This window comes from Camelus ferus, chromosome 2, assembly GCF_009834535.1.
Source record: "Camelus ferus isolate YT-003-E chromosome 2, BCGSAC_Cfer_1.0, whole genome shotgun sequence".
NCBI classification, from domain to species: Eukaryota; Metazoa; Chordata; class Mammalia; order Artiodactyla; family Camelidae; genus Camelus; species Camelus ferus.
This window is the reverse complement of record NC_045697.1, coordinates 28,199,504-28,217,014: the sequence shown is the minus strand read 5'-3', so window position 1 is coordinate 28,217,014 and position 17,511 is coordinate 28,199,504. Positions and strand designations below refer to the sequence as shown.

At 36.2% G+C, this 17,511-nt stretch overlaps 1 protein-coding gene across 3 annotated transcripts in view; it reads right to left on the bottom strand.

Annotated features, from left to right (window-relative positions):
* Nucleotides 1-5,556: 5,556 nt before the first annotated feature.
* KLHL5 (kelch like family member 5) overlaps nucleotides 5,557-17,511 on the bottom strand; it is a 73,145-nt gene continuing 61,190 nt past the window's right edge. For all 3 annotated transcript variants that reach the window (XM_032496006.1, XM_014562843.2, XM_006188983.3), the window contains 3 exons: nucleotides 15,070-15,282; nucleotides 13,393-13,564; nucleotides 5,557-8,692 (listed from right to left, as the gene is read on the bottom strand). In XM_032496006.1, the coding sequence (XP_032351897.1) occupies nucleotides 8,636-8,692; nucleotides 13,393-13,564; nucleotides 15,070-15,282 (442 nt within the window). In that variant the 3' untranslated portion in view covers nucleotides 5,557-8,635. The remainder of the gene's footprint in view (nucleotides 8,693-13,392; nucleotides 13,565-15,069; nucleotides 15,283-17,511) is intronic.

Here is a 17,511-nt window from a genome sequence, read left to right as displayed (position 1 = left end):
ATTCTTTATTTTCCCCATCTCTGTTCAGCTCTGTGATATCCCCTATAAATCATTTTTTTTTCCTTCCAGTACTTAGTAGCTCTTTTTTTTTCTCCCTCCCATTTCTCCAAGGAAAGGTCCATAGTCTGCTATGTCATAGTCTAAGATGGCCAGAGCCGGTTTTGTTGTTATTGTTAGTTCCTGCAGAAAAGGAAGAGAACATCACTTTGCCTCTCTCAGTTGACCTTTTGTTAGAACATGAGATTTACTTCCACGTCTCTGTTGAACTTCTGAATCTGAAGTTTAATTGAGGCTGAACAAGGGAATCAGATCATGGGAGGAGTAATAAATAGTACACATTAAGTTTAAAATTTGAGACACAGCTTAAATTTAGGGTTGTTTACCATTTACTCCAAAGGCAGGAGATTCCTCATGTCAGGGGACTTCCCACCTGGGATCCTCCAAGCTGCTTCTAGGGAACTTGGGAGGCAAGGGGAATTAACCCAAAGATGATAGTCATGCTGCTTTCTGTGCTTCAGTAATAAAGCCCCTTGTCTCTGATCCAGGAATTTTGTGAATTCTGCCAGCATCCATGAAACATTATCAGGCTAAGTTACTAATTTGCAAATAGGCAGAATCAAATCCCAGACCTTAATAACCAATCCTTCATGAGTCCAATCCTTTATTAAAGCACATGATTCTTTATATCAGCACTTCCCTGTTCAAATGATTATGTGGTGTCTGTCTCCTGACTGGACCCTGACTAATATATCATAGCTACAGAAGCATCTTCCTCATATCCTTAGAATTTTGAAGCATTTGTCTCTCTTAAAATATACTAAACTTCTCATAATTGATTTATGACTTTCTACTAATGCCTCTTCTTCTCATTTCCATCCATTACTGCTCTACTCAGCATCCTTGCTCTTCACTCTATGAACAACAACAATCCTTCTCTGTACCCAGGACACTGAATATGCCATCCTTACAAAACGCCCTTCTTTTGTCCTCTCACCACAGAAAGGTACTTAGTAAGGTGTGTGTGTGTGTGTGTGTGTGTGTGTGTGTGTGTGTGTGTGTGTGTGTGTGTGTGTGTGTGTGTGTGTGTGTGTGTGTGTAGGGTATACAGGACTACCCAGCCTGTTCCTACTCATTAAAAGTAAAAACTTAACAGGTAGCACAGATGTGACGAGGGCACTATCACAATATCTGATTTTGGCATCAAATATGTATCATCCTATGTAATCGAGACAGCTAAAATTCACCTCCATGTGGCAATCCTGCAAAGATTTTTTTTAAAGGCTCTAAGGTCATACATGTCTGGTTGGTTTTTTAATTTTGCTCTATTATTTACTAGCTAGTTTCGACAGCGTTAAGTGGGAATAATCATATCTACTTCATCGGGCTATTGTAAAGATGAAATGTATTAACATATACAAAGTGCTCAGCACACTGTCCACTACATAATCAAGGGGACTCAACCTCCCTATATATTCAACAAATTACCAAGGTGGAGGCAACTGAATAAAACATGAGCTTTTAGCCCAATTTCATTCAGACGCTTCAACACCTGAGAAAGGCTCTAATTGCCTTCAGGCCCAGAGTAGACTTTCTTAGAGACTTGGTGGGGAGGCCTGACAGGCCGAGCTCAAGGCCTTGTTCCTCAGCCTTTCATCCTCGCTCTGTCTTTTTTCAATCCCTTTCTTGATGTTGGGAGTTCCACCTTGGTTTACCGTTTTCTTTGCTAGGTAATTATTTTCCTCATTTCCATCCTCAGAGGCCTCATTTCCTAGGTGATGAAGACTGCTCCTCGAGGCACAGGTTGGCAGACTTCTTCTGTAAACATCAAGAGAAAGATATGGTTTCTTTCACAACTGCTCAACTAGGTTGTCATAGCAGAAAAGCAGCAAGAGACAATATTCAAACAAACTGGCGTGTCTGTGTCCACTGAAACTTTATTTACAAAAATGAACAGCAGACAGATTCGGCCTATGGCCTGCAGTGTGCTTACCTCAGACCTGTAGTTTCTCCACCTTTACTCTTTTGACCTAGATGCTGAAGTGTAACCTTGAATTGGCTACTTTTCTCTTAATTTTGGCCTTCAAAAAGGAATGTTTCTTGGTATGGATGCACATAATCACCTGGGTTCCAGCTGGGGCTGACATGCCCATATCTGGGGTAGAGTCCAGGCATTTAGGTATTTTAAGAGTTCTTCAAGTAATCCTAACATGACGCCATGGTTGAGAATCACTGGACTAGGTAGTTCAAGCAATGGGGGATGGATAACTTTTGTAGCATTCTGGATTCCGTCTGGGATGGAAATCCCAAGATGTTATATCTGGTGGGTACCAATGTCAAGACAGGGTCAGATGATACTCAACCTGCATTACTGACTACTGGAGCTGAAAGGGACCTAAACAATCATCTAGTACCATCTTCACAATGACGATTTCTTATTATGAAGAATTTATATAATGCAGAGAAATTATTATAAACATTTCCTACCACCCAAATATTGGGTAAAATGCCTGTGACATTTGAAAATCTGTCATAATCTTGCTGGGAGAAGAGAAAATAGATCATTTAGTTAACATACTTTAGCTATTTAAGTGGTCCATATGGCTGTTTAAATAAAGTCAGAGGGAAGAGCAGGGGAGGGAGTAGACGGTGGCCTGTGTGCAGACTGCATCTCTGGCCGTTATTATGACCATCTGGGGCTTCTCCATGTTATTTTAGAGTCATGCACAGATAGAAGGGTAAGTGTCATCCTTAATTTGAATAAAACAATAAATTAGCTGACACTTCCCTCGACTCCTCTGCACGTATCTGATGCTGCAGTCAGCTCACCAGGGCTGCTCCTTACTTCCTGAACATATTCTGGTTTTCCATGTCCATGCTAGTGCTTTGCACCCCTCTTCTAATTTTACCTTCACCCACCTCCATATGTGAACAAAGAAATCTCATAATGTGTTGTTGTTGTTCTGAGATTCAGAATCTGCCTGACTGTAAACCTAGGTTCCAATACCTCTGAGGTGTTTTACCTCAGGGACCTAGTCTACTTGATATTTATATTCAACAAGTAATTAGCAAGAGCCTATTACGCGAAGGTTTAACAGTAGACCACACGCTAAGTGCTGCAGGGAACACAGTAATACACCCCAGTACATGCCCTTAAGAAACTAACATTCTTTCTCCTCCTTTGTGTTATGATCTATTATCGTGTAAGAGTTTAGTCTCCCGACTGATTTGCTCAATGCCTTATTGATCAGAAAGTTTCTGAGATAAATGAATTCTCCACTGGATTAACTAACTCCCTCAGTCCTTCTCTGTAGCTCTGCTGCTGAGTTTCTGATACAGAATCAGACAGATAAGTAGGTCAGCTTTTGCTAAACTTATTTCCCAGCATTTTCTTTCTCTGAAGTTCACATGCAGTGCAGCAGCTCTTCTGTCCCTGACCCAGACAGCTCTTGAATGACAGCTTCTAACCTCATGGCTTCAGCCACCACTAAGCAAGGACTTCTTTCCTTCCACAGAATTTACCCCATCAATGTCACTTTTGAACTGCCCAGTTTACCATGTATTTCAGATTTATAAAGATGCATAACTTTAAGGAAAACTATTTTTAAAATTTAGTTGATTCTATTTTTTAATTTCAAGTAGAATGTTTACTTTTTTTTAGAAGTGACAATAGAATTTTCTGAGAATTTATTCAGAAAAATAAAATAAACAGTCAATAGTTTTGAAACATAGTATACTCATGGTAACTTTAATACCCTGAGCATGCTACCATTTAGCACAATCAAATGGTCACTGAGTCACTGTGTGCCTTCCCAGCTTACCTTAGTTATTTTAAAGGCACAAACATTATACTAGTATTAGTCACTCACTAATATAAAGCTACTTTAAAACACATCAATTAAATATAATTTTTTTTTAATCCAAAAGAAATCTCATCAAATGAAACCAACCAGCCTGGGCAGAGACCTAGGGCACTGAATATGGTTCCCAAGCTTCCCTGGCTTCCCTCTCTAGATGCACCTCATTAGCCCAAAGGAAATAATTACCCAGGGCTGGGGGAAAATAGGGTGGCGGTAAAGTCTGGTCACGATGCTGATACCTACATCAATCAATACCGCACATCTTTAAGCAATTCACGAGATACCAGAGTCGCTGAGGCCCCGGAGAAGATAAAAAATAAACATCATACTTTCTCAGTCCTTAGTCGTAAGGACAGAGTCTCTGATGGGGGAGTCTCCCATCAGACGGTGCAGTCTTACAAAGATAAAGGTATCTGAGATCCAGAGGGAGGAAATGCCAAAACTAGGCTTTAACTTCTCATGGCATTTGATTTTTGTTTTACTCCAATTGAAAAAGTAAAATAGAATGAAAATATTCCATGGGAATTTATAATCTAGTTCATAGTAAAATTATATATCATTTTACTGAATGTTTGTTCCTGAGTAAGAATTAAGATATTATCGACAATTTCAAACATTATACAGAGTTTATGAAAAGATACTGGTCTTGACTTTCAACAAACATTTATGGAATGCCAGTTGTGTACCAAGCATTGGGGAAGAGCTGCCAATCAAACTTTCCCCTTAGGTTTGTCATTGTTTCTCACTCTCTTCTTAGACCAGAATTAAAATCTAAAGAGCCTTTCTGTCAGATTTTTAAAACATCTGTTTACTTGCAAATTACACTTTTAAAAATTCTCCTTGGAATGTATATAAATGCAGAGTTTTACTCCTAGTTATATATATTGCTATGACATTTAAATAACAATTTGTAATGTACCTAGTAAAACTTTTTATTGTTGTAAAATATGCACTCAATTGACCATAAGTGACATTTAGTACTTTCGTCAAGTTGTGTAACCACACCATTAATTAGTTCTAGAACAGTTTCATCACCCCAGAAGGAAAACCCGTGTTCATCCCCTATTCCCTCTTCCTCGCAGACCCTGGTTGTCTCTATGAATTTGACTATTTTGGGTATTTCATATAAATGGCATCATTCTAAACATAGAATTTCCCTATAAGACAGCAACTTCACCCAGGGTACATACCAAAAAAAAAAAAAAAAAAAAAAAGAAAAAGCCGAAAACATGTGTTCAAACAAAAACTTCCACACAAATATTCATAACAGCATTATTCGCAGTAGTCAAAAGTGGAAATAACCCAAATATCCATGAGTTGACAAATGGATAAACAAATTGTGATGTACATACATATAGCGGAACATTTTTCAGCCATAAAAATAAATGAAGTACTGATACCTGCTGCAACATGGATGAACCTTGAAAACATTAGGATTTTTAATATGTCAGATCATGTCAGCTGCTAATGGAGAGAATCTTACTTCTCCTTTTCTAATTGAGATTCCTGTTATTTTATTTTTTCTTGCCTAATTGCTCTGCCTATAACTTCTGGTATAATGTTGACTAGCAGAGTGGGCATTTTCCTGAACTTTCAGAGAAACCTTTCAATCTTTCACCATTTAGTATGTTGTTACCTGTGGGTTTTTCATGAACACCTTTTAACAGGATGAGGACATTCCATTCTCCTTCTAGTTTGCTTTTACCATGAAAAGGTGTTGATTTTTGTCACATGCTTTTTCTTATCAGTTGAGATGATCATTCTGTTTCTTTTCCCCTTCATTCTGTTTTTTTTTTTTTTTTTTTAAATAACAAAGAGCTTTATTTTCATGGCACTGTTCTGGTTTCTTCAGGCTGAGCTCCCCACATTCTACTACATGGTATATCACATTGATTGATTTTTGTATGTTGAACTATCCCTGTATTCCTGCAGCGAATCTTAGTCTGTCATAGTATACAGTCTGTATTTGTCAACCCAAATTCTGGTTCTGTAGTTTGTTGAGAGGTTTTTGGATTATTGATTCGATCTCTTCCTTACTATAGGTCTGTTTAGATTTTTTTCTTCTTGGTAATTTTGTGTTTCTAGAAATCTGTCCATTTCATCTAGGTTATCTGCTTTGTGGCAGCAAAGTGTATTTTTGATGAATGAATTTGTTTATGGTTCATTCATCCAAAACACCATGCAATTTATCTAATATTTCATATAAAACTTTAAATATGTTTTCTTGCATTTACTTCTCTAAAGCAAAATGTATATAAAATTCTATAAGAGATTTAGACAAAATTCCCCCTGATACTAAGGAACCAAAAATTTCTGATAAGAGTGTGACTGATAAATTTTACTTCTAAAAGGCATAAACCTCCTTTACTTTTCTTTTTATTAAAACAAATAATTTCTCACATAAAATAAAACTTCTTTTCTACCTAGAAGCAGGAGTGATAAAGGACTCCCGAGCCAGACTGTCTGCATTCAAATCCCTGCTCTGCCACTTAGTTCTTATATATAAATCTTATATAAATATATAAATCTTCTTATATATAAATCTGGGTGTTAATTCTCTTTGCCCCAGTTTCCTTATCTGTATAAAGGGGGAATAATAATAGAACTTACCTCATAAAGTTGTTATGAAGTTTAAGTGCATTAATGCATGCAAAAACCTTGGTTGCTAGTTCATAATAATCATTCAATAATTACTAGCAAGTATTATTTTTCATGTGGTGGTCATTAACTGGGGTTAAAATAAAGAGCAGCCAGACATGTCAATGGAGAAGTTAACAGCAAAAGTCAAGGCAGCAATGCTGGATGATGCATACAAGAAAGAGCAGTATTTTCCTCTAGATTTATAAGATCCCAGACTAGGAGTGGAATAAATGTTTTGGCAAATGCTCTGTCACTAGAGAAGAAGTGCTGTCTTCACTAGTATCCAGGAGAGCACATCCTACTGACTACAAAACTGCATTAGAGGGGCCCTCAAATGGGGTAGAAAATCAAAGGGACTGTTCTAATGAATCCTGTAAAGGAAAGGAAGATCCTCAGAGAAGAGAATCAGTTCCTTTACGCTGAGGTGAGTCTGGCTCCACTGAGGGTGCAGGGAACAAGCGAGTGGAGATGAGAAATGATCACAAGTAGAAGCATTTTCTTTTCAAGTCACAGGTCTAAGTCTCTAAGTCAAGAAGGGATGTACTGGTATGTTTCTGCTTTGGGAATTCTTGTTTGTTTCTTACACCTTTTCCTCTTCTCTCCCTTACCCTAAATTTGTAAATATATTCTACAGCTGATCCCTCTTTATCAGGAAAATAACTGACTTTATATCCACAGTATAATGAATATATGAAATATTAACATATTTGTCACTATCACTATTATTTTCTTAGTGGCCACATCAGTAAAATGCCCATGGAATTTGTTTTGGGACTAGAAGTACTAAATTTCTTGGTTTCAAAGGTAGAAATATTTTATGAGCATTCAAAATCAGCTAAAAAAACGTTTGTTTTAATTCTTAAAAGAAGCAACTAAAAGAAAGGTTACCTTGATACAAAATAAAAAACACATTAACCACAATATAGTATTTTAAAAGATGGGAATTTAGTTTGTACTCACTTTATATTAAGATGTAAGTTAATGACTTATACCTTAAAAGATTTATCGTAAAATGTTACTGCCCAGTGCATTTTTTGCAAACAATAAATAATTCACTGAGAATATTAACATTCACATGTGTAATTAAGAGCTTACAAATGTACAAAACTTTGGGTAATAAACTTTAAACTTATTTTTCAAACATTCAGTAAACCCATTCCCCCCAAACTGTTTGATTACAAAGAAGCACAAAGGATTACTAACTGTGGCAAAAGGTAAGAAACAAGGCAGGGGCGCAAACACAGACTTGAGAAAAGAGGAACAGCCATACAATTCTGTCAATATCAAAAGACAAAATCAGAACATTTTTAATAATACAAAAGAAAGCAAATCCACATAATTAAATACTAATTAGGTGAAAGAACATTAGAGGGCATAGAACATGTATTTTCTCCACATAAAACTGCATATCTTAAATTTAATGCAAAACACCATGTTTCAATTCCAATTTAAGAATATCATAACATGGAGTTCTTGTTGAATCTAGATGGAATGAATGTTTAAATAGATCCCAAAGATCCTATCCAGTTTTTATTTGGTCATTGTTGTTTTAATTCTTTAACGTTTTTCTTTATTCATTGGACTAAGCCAATTCTAGAAATACAATCCTCAACCAAAGCACATATATGGCAGCTATTTCTGAGAAAAATTAAATGCATAGTCTTCAGTATGTCATTAAAACAGTGGTTGTGGTTAAACAAACAAATAAAAATTACTGTAACTCATGTATGATAAAGTTACGAAGTAAAACGTTACAAGTTTTAATTCGCTGTATTAGCACTGTAATAAAAGCAGCCTAGATAATGTGAGTGAAATGTGCTTGATTATTAAGAAACGAAACTCCCAGTTAGCACTGGGTTGTGTTCAGAAGCAGTGCATTTGTCCTCATATTTTGTATCAGGAACATATGTTCACAAGCCACCAGCTGCAGTTTTGATTTACTAAGAAATGAAAATATTTAATCCTGGTTTGTCCACTCTTTCCTCCTTTGTTTTAACATCTTCACTTAGAGATCAGGCACTTTGTGCCCAGGAATGCGGCCTTGCTAATTTACTAAAAACATACCCATTGATAGTAGAATAATTATACTAAATTCATAAAGGAAGATGATATCTTCATTTAGAAAACAAAGCACTAAGTTATAATTTTACAGTCACAACGCAAGCCCCAGCTCTTCCTAGGCACAGTGGAGCAACCTAAAAAAAACAAACAAAAAAAACATAGGTGTTGGGTTTGTAGGTAAAAACGCTGATAATACCACACTAGTCGGTGCAACACTGAAACGGTCTGTACTTATAGGCAAAAGAGCTGCTGCCCCCACCCTGCTGCTCTATCCCCACTGCTGGCCCTGTTCCATCTGAACAGGACCTCCCTCCTGATGCCAAAGCTTCACCAACTAAACTGGTTTGGGTATAGGACATAATTATCTAGTATTCACTTCTCTTTAAGGGTGATCTTTTTTCTTAATAGCTCTCGAATTGTTCTACGTGAAACCCTATTTTGGCCAAAATGATGCACAATATGGATGTGAGGGAATGCTAAATACCTAAAGTAACTTTGTGATTACCATGGAGAAAATACCAGGTACTACCCAGAGAGGCCGGGTAACAGAAATGCTGTTGCAGAGAGAGCACACAAATACACCGTATGCCCACGATCTGCTTCCTCTGGAGGAACCGCTAAGTTCATATTTATTGCTGACCTTCTCCACATGGCTGGAAAGTGTAAACCCACTCTACTCCTTTTTAGTGGAGGGAATGAATAATAAATACCACCCATCCAACTCCCTAGGAGTGGAAACAAACCTAGTGACTAAACTCTATGACAGTGAGAAGTGCAAGTGAAAGGGGACAAAACATAATCGTCACTTATGGATAAGGAACAATTCTTAAATCTTTGTCTTTTGAGTACTCTAGACACTGGGAAATTCACAGTGAAACTAAGTGTGGGCAAGGATAGTTTTTAAAGGGCTACTTTGAACACAGTAAGAATGCACAGCAAACTATGTATCTGACCTAAGAGAATTAAAACATTAGCATTTGTTGGGGGGAGGGTATAGCTCAGTGGTAAAGCATATGCTTAGCATGCTCAAGATCTTGGGTTCAATCCCCAGTACCTCCATTAAAAAATAAACAAATAAATAAATGAAAATAAACCTAATCACCCCCACCAAATTGGCATTTGAGAACAGATGACTAATATAATGTATTAAGAAAGTTTGTTTTGTACTTATGTATATGGAGGTATGTCATAAAGTGTTTTTGTCAAATATGTGATATTAAAATGATTTCTTGGGGGAGGGTACAGCTCAAGTGGTAGAGTGTGTGCTTAGCATGCACCAGGTCCTGGGTTCAATCCTTCAATCCCCAGTACCTACACTAAAAAAGTAATTAAATAAACCTAATTACCTCCCTCTCAATAAAATAAGATAAAAATACATGAGAATAGTGCTTAAAAAGATGTTATTAAAAAAAAAGATTTCTTAATCATTTTGACACCTGCACCCTGCACCAATGAGTAGATTTTAAGAACACATCCAACTTCAATTGTAAGAGAATTCTTAGTTGTTCTTCATCTGAATCAGTTGTTTTGGTTTTGATCACTGTTATATCTCCTTGAACTAATAACCTATTTTAAAACCATATATACTTACAGTATTCTAGAAGTAATCTCTATGTCAATTAAATCAAAATGTCTGCTTGAAATTAACAGCTTTCCTCAAAACACCCAAGACACTAAAATCTCTATATTGTGAATAGTTGCTGTTGTTATGAAAACCAGCTAGAAAGTATAGTTTGGAGAATTCATTAAATACAATGCAGTCACTTCCTGATGTGGGTCAAGGCTGGTAGTGGAGTGGGTGGTGGCTTAAGACTTGGTCATCTCATTTCATTCCCTGTACAAATGTCCTCTTGTCCATTTGTTGGAACATTAAATGGAAAACATTTATTCTTCAGATACTATGGTTATAAGTTCACATTTAGGTGCTTTAAAATAGTAATAGAGATGGCTTGCAGACCAAAGAGCTATGTGGTCACATATTATTAATTCTGATACAGAGTGACTCAGCATAAAGTATTAATTATCTGTAATACCAAATCTGAAATACTGGCCAATCGACTTCCTTGTGGCTTAAATCAAATACATCTCAGAAAAAGATTCCTCTGTCTCTTTTGGGGTTCCTTTGCTGTCATTCACAACTACTTCCGCCATGGTGGGAGACTGACGGTAGGTGGCCACATGGTTTCTAATGAAATTCCATAGTTGAAGCCCTCAAATTATGCTTTCTCAACCCTTCACTGAGTGAGCTCACTTAAGAAAGAAACAAGATCACAGTCATACAATCTAAGTCTCTTTTTCTATCCTTCTCTTCATTTTAAAACACTTTATATCCTTTATACTCATATTCTCATCTTTCTCTCCGGTCTTAGAAGGTAAGATCGTTTCCTCCAGTCTGAGGAGTACCAGCCTTTGCCCTCAATTCTGTTTCCTGTCCTACATTCAGGAAAGTGCCCTTCAATTTTGCTTTCTCCTTCTGGTCTTGAATTTCTTTCAACTCTCTTGTCCTCATCTCTATTGTGAAAAAGACCCTAGGCTCAAATCTAACTCTCCCATTTATCTACTGTGCAATATTGGGTCAGCTATTTAATCTCTCTGTCTCAGACCCCTCATGCAATATCATGGGAAAGTAACAGTATTTACCTCACAGGGTTGTTGAGAAGATTTAATAAGTTCTTTAATGACAAGTGCTTGGAATAGAGCTGGGTACATAAAATGCACTCAGTAAGTGTTAACTTTCTATCATCATTTAAAAATTGTACACCCCTCTAGCTCCCACATTTACTTTTATTCTTCTCTTTACTTTTTACACTGGGTGGTGGCTTCTGCTACTATCATATTCTCAAAGGTCCTGACAACTTCATGAATGACAAATTTTCTTCATTCTTTCTTGCACTGTTGAAACCCTCTCTCCTCTCTTTAAATGCTCTATTTCATTATCTAATAAGATGCTATCTGATCTTTCCTTTGCTGTTTTCATCAGAAGCTGCATCTCTATACAAGCCAGAAAGCATATAAAGAAAAAACAGACAGGACTTGGTACCATCTCTTGAATCCATCTATATATTTAACACCTCAAGCCTTACAACAGAAGCAACCTTCTAAATGTTTTCCTTTCACCCAACCTTCATTTCCCTTGCTCCTAATCCAACTTACTCTGTCCCCAGCTGCTGACACATGGACTTTCTATTACTGCATCTCTCTCTTGGTTAAAAGTCTCCACTGGTTTCTTATTACCAACCTCTTAAGGTTGACCATCACAGACCTCCATCCTGAATCCAGCCTTCCTCTCCATAAGAACTCCAACTCTTCTCAAGCATGGAGCCTTATAACCAGCCATACTTCCTTAATATAGCCTGCGTATTTCTGCTTTAGTCACATTTTTTTCATGTTTTCTCATACAAACTTCCCCTTTCCTTTTACTTTTTTGAATTGGATTGACTCATTAAGGCTTAAATTAAATCCCACTTCTTCTCAATGAAACCTTCTCAACACCCGTTTTCTTTCTTCTCTTTGATTTCCTATGCGCTCACTGCCTGTACCACGGGGCACTTCATACCAGCTGCTGCACAGGGTGGATCCTCCCCTTAAACGTGCAGCTCTCACCTAAGCAGTTAAGTTCTATGACAGCAGGAATTCTCCTAAGTTTTGTTTTCTTGACAGCAGTTACTGTTGCTCCTTGTATATAGGAAAACCTTGGCTCAATTAAACATTTCAGTGTCTTCTGTATACTAGATACTAAACTGGGTGCCAGAGGTACAAGATTCATGGTTCTGTTCTTGATGATGATGGAAACAAAGATCTCAAAAGATCTTTCTTAGAAGTGCTAGGCATTGCCCAGACATAGACAGAATTCTTCCTGTTAATAAGCTTGCTGATCAAGTTTCTCACCTGTTAATGTAATTTAGGATTCCCATCTTTAATTAGGTTATGACCAGACATTTGATCTGCTCCCATATATCAGTGGTATGAGTATGTAAAAATCATTGTTCATTTTTTTGTGACTACCATCTTTGTTTCTTATTTTCCACAATCTCCCCTCCCTTAGTTATACAGCCTTCCTGTGGTCCTATCAGCTCTATCAGTGCTAGAACATCTCATCAATTCTCAGCAAGCAAACGGTGGCAGCTAATAATAATAATGATAATAATCATCATTCTAAATGAAGTAAGCCAGAAAGAAAGAAAAATACCATATATCACTCATATGTGGAATCTTAAAAAAAAAAAAGAAAAAAGAGGACAGTAATGAACTCATTTACAAAGCAGAAACAGATTCGCAGACATAGTAAACAATTTTATGGTTACTGGGGAAAAGAGGGTGAGAAGGGACAAATTTGGGAGATTAAGATTTGCAAAAGTTAACCACTATATATTAAAATAGATAAAAACCACATTTCTTCTGTATAGCACAGGGAATACATTCAATATCTTTTAATAACCTTTAATGAAAAAGAATATGAAAGTGAATATGTGTTGTGTGTGTGTGTGTGTGTGTGTGTGTGTATGCATGACTGGGGCATGATGCTGCACACCAGAAACTGACACACTGTAACTGACTATACCTCAATAAAAAGAAAAAAAAAAAAAAAAAGAAAAACAAACAAGTAATTTCTCTGAGTATTAACTTAGACTTTAGAACTACCTCTGTTCTGGATTTTAACTATACTATAAAATTAAACATTCCCTCTGTTTTCTTATATTTAATTAAGAGATGATTTTACTATATTTCTGCTATATATTTTGATATTGGACATAATTGAGAGATCTGTTTTACCAATAGAATTGTTTTAACAAAAACAGAGTAAGTGTCATGATGGAAAAATGAAAGGCCATACCTGGGTCCACTCATTTGTCTGGGGATCATAAGCTTCCACTGTATTAAGGTAAGTCTGTCCATCATACCCTCCGACAGCATATAACTTATCACCAAGTAAACACACCCCCACAGCATCTCTGCTGATGCTCATAGATGCCACTGCAGTCCACATATCTGTTTTGGGATCATATCTGAAAGAAAATTTTAGAACTGGAACTGACATTGTTCCCACAATGTTTGACATAAAAATAGTTTTGTCCTTTAATCCTATCTTATGTCTTACTATCTGCTATATAAAGTACATTTGAACATAGTTTTAGAGAAAAATATCAATATTCTCCTGAAAACTTTAACTTATAATTTTGCATATGCATAACACTTAAACTAGTCAAAAGAGCTAATGTAAATGTTTACAACTGCTTTAAGGTTTTAGGTTGCCTACCAAAAATTTGAGGAAACCATTATATGAAGCTCCAGCTAAGATGACTTACAGTCTCAAACATTGTAACTCTCCATTTTTGGAGTTTCCTATTCATTTCATGAAGTATGTTAAGTAGAACTGCCCAGAATTGTCTGTCTAAGAGCAGAAACATCATGCTAAGATGATCTATATTGCTTCCAATACTTCTTGTATCAGTGAACAACTTTTCACTGGGTGCAGCCTGCATTTTATGGCACAAGGTATTTAAAGACTTCCATATTTTTTTCCTGGATTATAACAGGTAACAAGCATAGTCTGAATTATTTTCTCCTGAACACAGGTGAAATGCATGTGTAACTTCACCACTTTTTCAAAAACCACCAACCAACTCTACTTATCATTTCATAGAAAGTACCTGTTGTCATCAACAAACCTTCATTTCACTTCTTGTTCTTCCTCTGGTCATTTATAATTTATTAAATAATACAACACACACATTCATTAACTTCCCACTGCTCTTTAGAGTCCAAAATCCTTAGTAAGGCTGAAAGACTCTACATGGTCTGCCCCTACCTCCTCTCACTCCTTTCCTGCCACTCTCTCCATCACTCTGTTCTCTAGTGACAGTGGCCGCCATCCACTTGACTGAATGAAGCATTCCTTTTCCTCTGGAGTGTTCACACATGCTCTTATTGACTCTACCTCTTAAATCCCTTCAGCTCTCTCCATTCCATTAAACACAGCAGATGGGAGCCTGAACCGCTGTCCAGAGCTTCCAGTGACATCAGGCTCTTTACCTGGCCCTATATTTGAGTTTTGAACAAGGATGACTTGTTCAAGTTTTTAAGCCTTATTAGCCCTTCATTTTGTTATTTCATGTTACCTCACTTTATATAAAAATATGTCAGAAGTGTCCCTCTCCTTTTCACTTTTTATTTGGCCTCTAGCTCCTAATTCATTTGCTGTGAAATTCATCAAACTCCTTTCCTTATTAGGTACAATGTCCAGTACAAAATAGGTACACAATAAGTGTTTGTCATATGATTCGATTAATAAATTCTATAAGCAATTCTAAAGTTTGAGAGAAGACTCTGAACAGGCTGCTGGAGACAGACCGAGAGGCGGCCTGAGCAGACAGAAAGCACGATGTTTACAAAGCTCCTCAGGAACCACCTTGCCCATGGTGGCTGCTCAACAAAGAATACCAGTTTGTGTGGAAGTGGCAGAGGCTTATATTTGTCTTTTTATTCCTAGTTTTCCTTCACAGGAATTTACCTCTCCACGCAGTCTGAGAGTCTGGAAGTCAAGTTGGACGTGGGAGCATCATGGCCTCCGATAGCATACAGCAGTCCATTCCAGGTCGTGACACCTACTCCCCCTCGCCTTTTTGACATTTGTGCACAGAGTGTCCACTTATTAGTATGAGGATCAAAACATTCTACTGACTTGAGACAAGAACTTCCATCACGACCACCAACTGCATAAAGTCTGTAAAAAAGAACAAACAGAATGATAACTAAGAGACAGTGCTTTTGTTATGCTTAAGACAGAGGTTATTATGGTATTTAACTGGATTTAAGATGACGTCAGTTAGAAGATACACTGTCAATTTATGTGACATTAAGAAAGAAGGTGTGTCACCAATTAAGCAGCACATGTATATATCATATATTATTCTGTAAAGACATAAAAAAGATAACAAACTCACATGAAAGCAATGACAACTTTTTCACAGCTGCCATCTGTTTCACATGCTACCATTGACTGTAAAATGCATCGCAATTTTAGAGATGTTAAAATGAGTCTTAGAATAGATAAAATATGGTGTATAAATATACCATGGCGTTTCTTAAATAGCTAAGATAGGACTTGGCGATAAAGGAAAGAAACTAACCTTCTTTGAGCACTTACCACAGGCGAGGCACTTTACATGCATTAATTTAATCATTACAATGACGCTATGACAAACCATTTATATCCCTGTTTCACAGGTGAAGAAACCGGGGCTCGTGGAGATTAAGAGGCTTGCACATGGTCACACAGTAAGAAGCAGAAGAAGGATAAGAGTTATATTAATGTACAGTTGTACAGTCAACTGTCCTCTGGGATATACTTGTAACAGTAAAATATGAGAATAAAACTATAGACTGAAATGTATTGATCTCCTAGGCAATGTTTAGGACATTAACACACTATATTATCTAAAATAAATATGTAAGTCAATTTTTGTAAATCAATTTTAATTCATTCTCAATCAATATACTGCACTAATTTAAAAGTCTTTTTATTCTGAGCTTAAAATATACATAAAATATTTAAAATATTTGAACATCTGAATATTTTTTATTAAGCATAAAAATCTTATATTTGCTGCTTACTTGGGAAGCTCTTTGTAGATATTTTTTCTATCAGTTTTTAAGAAAGAATAACAAATTCAGTTCACTATTTGTACAAAAACACATACATTTTGAATTTATGGATGCCTTTGTTAATGTTTAGTTATTTTTTATTCTCAAGAAATAATACTTCAACTATGTCAAATTTCTGCCCATTAAAACTCTATTTATGATTAAATATACATTATTTAAAAGACAGATTTCATAATTTTAATTCATGAAGTACCTATGCCCCTCAACTGGTTCTTAAGATGACCATATCTTAAACAGCAAAATATGGTTGTAGCAGTATTTTGTTCTAAATTTATACTGTATCAACAGTATGCAATTTGAAATTTATTTGAAACTTTAATCTGTTAAAAATTTTATTTGTTAAAAGTACTTTTTGTGCTACTGTTCTTAACATTAAACTGTCCTCATCTTTAATACTTAGCAAAATAATTATTTAAATATGTATCACAGAATATTAGAAGGTATCAATAACCAGAAGATGTCAATAACTAAAAATACATGTACACACACACACATACTATAATAGGCTTCAAGGCATCCTACCTTCTTGATAGCGAATTCTTCCTTGTGAAAAGTGGTGTAGTACAGTGATTAAGAGCACGAACTCAGAGCCCAACTCTCTGGGTTTGAATCCTGGTTCTACTGCTTATCACTTACTAGCCGTGACTGTGGAAAATTTATTTAATCTCCATCTGCCTGAATTACATCATCCATAAAATCTATAAGCCCTGCCTCACACGATTATTGATGATCAAATTTAAAGTATTTTGAACATTGCCTGACGCATGGTAAACATGGTATAAGTGTTTAAGGGGAAAAAAAAATCTGTCTCCACTGGCCCTCTTTTAGAAAATGGCATTTTAGGAGATGCTAAATGTACAGTGTTCATACTGAGCTAATGTTAAGGGCTAAAATGTATTATTGGTAACACTTCCTGATGAATCATTATCTCATGCAATGGTTCTCAAACTGTATTCGAAGACTAGGACTCTGTGGAGAACTTGAGAAAGTCCCCAAAATGGTTCATTTGAAATTGAAGTTTAAAAAGTAGTTTTCATTTTCAAAAATATCACCTGGCTCAATTAAATGCCATGCAAGATTCAGAACTCAACTTTCTTCCCCAAGACTGTAACTACTACAATAAAAAGAGAGAGATTTTGTCAAATTGAGATAGTATCATACTATATATCTTAAAATAAGATTTAGGTCTTGCCTGACTTCAAAAATTATGATCAAGAATAGAAGTGGTTGGTAGATATTCAGCTTAGAAAAAAAAATTTCTACAAACCTACAAACCACTTGAGCAATT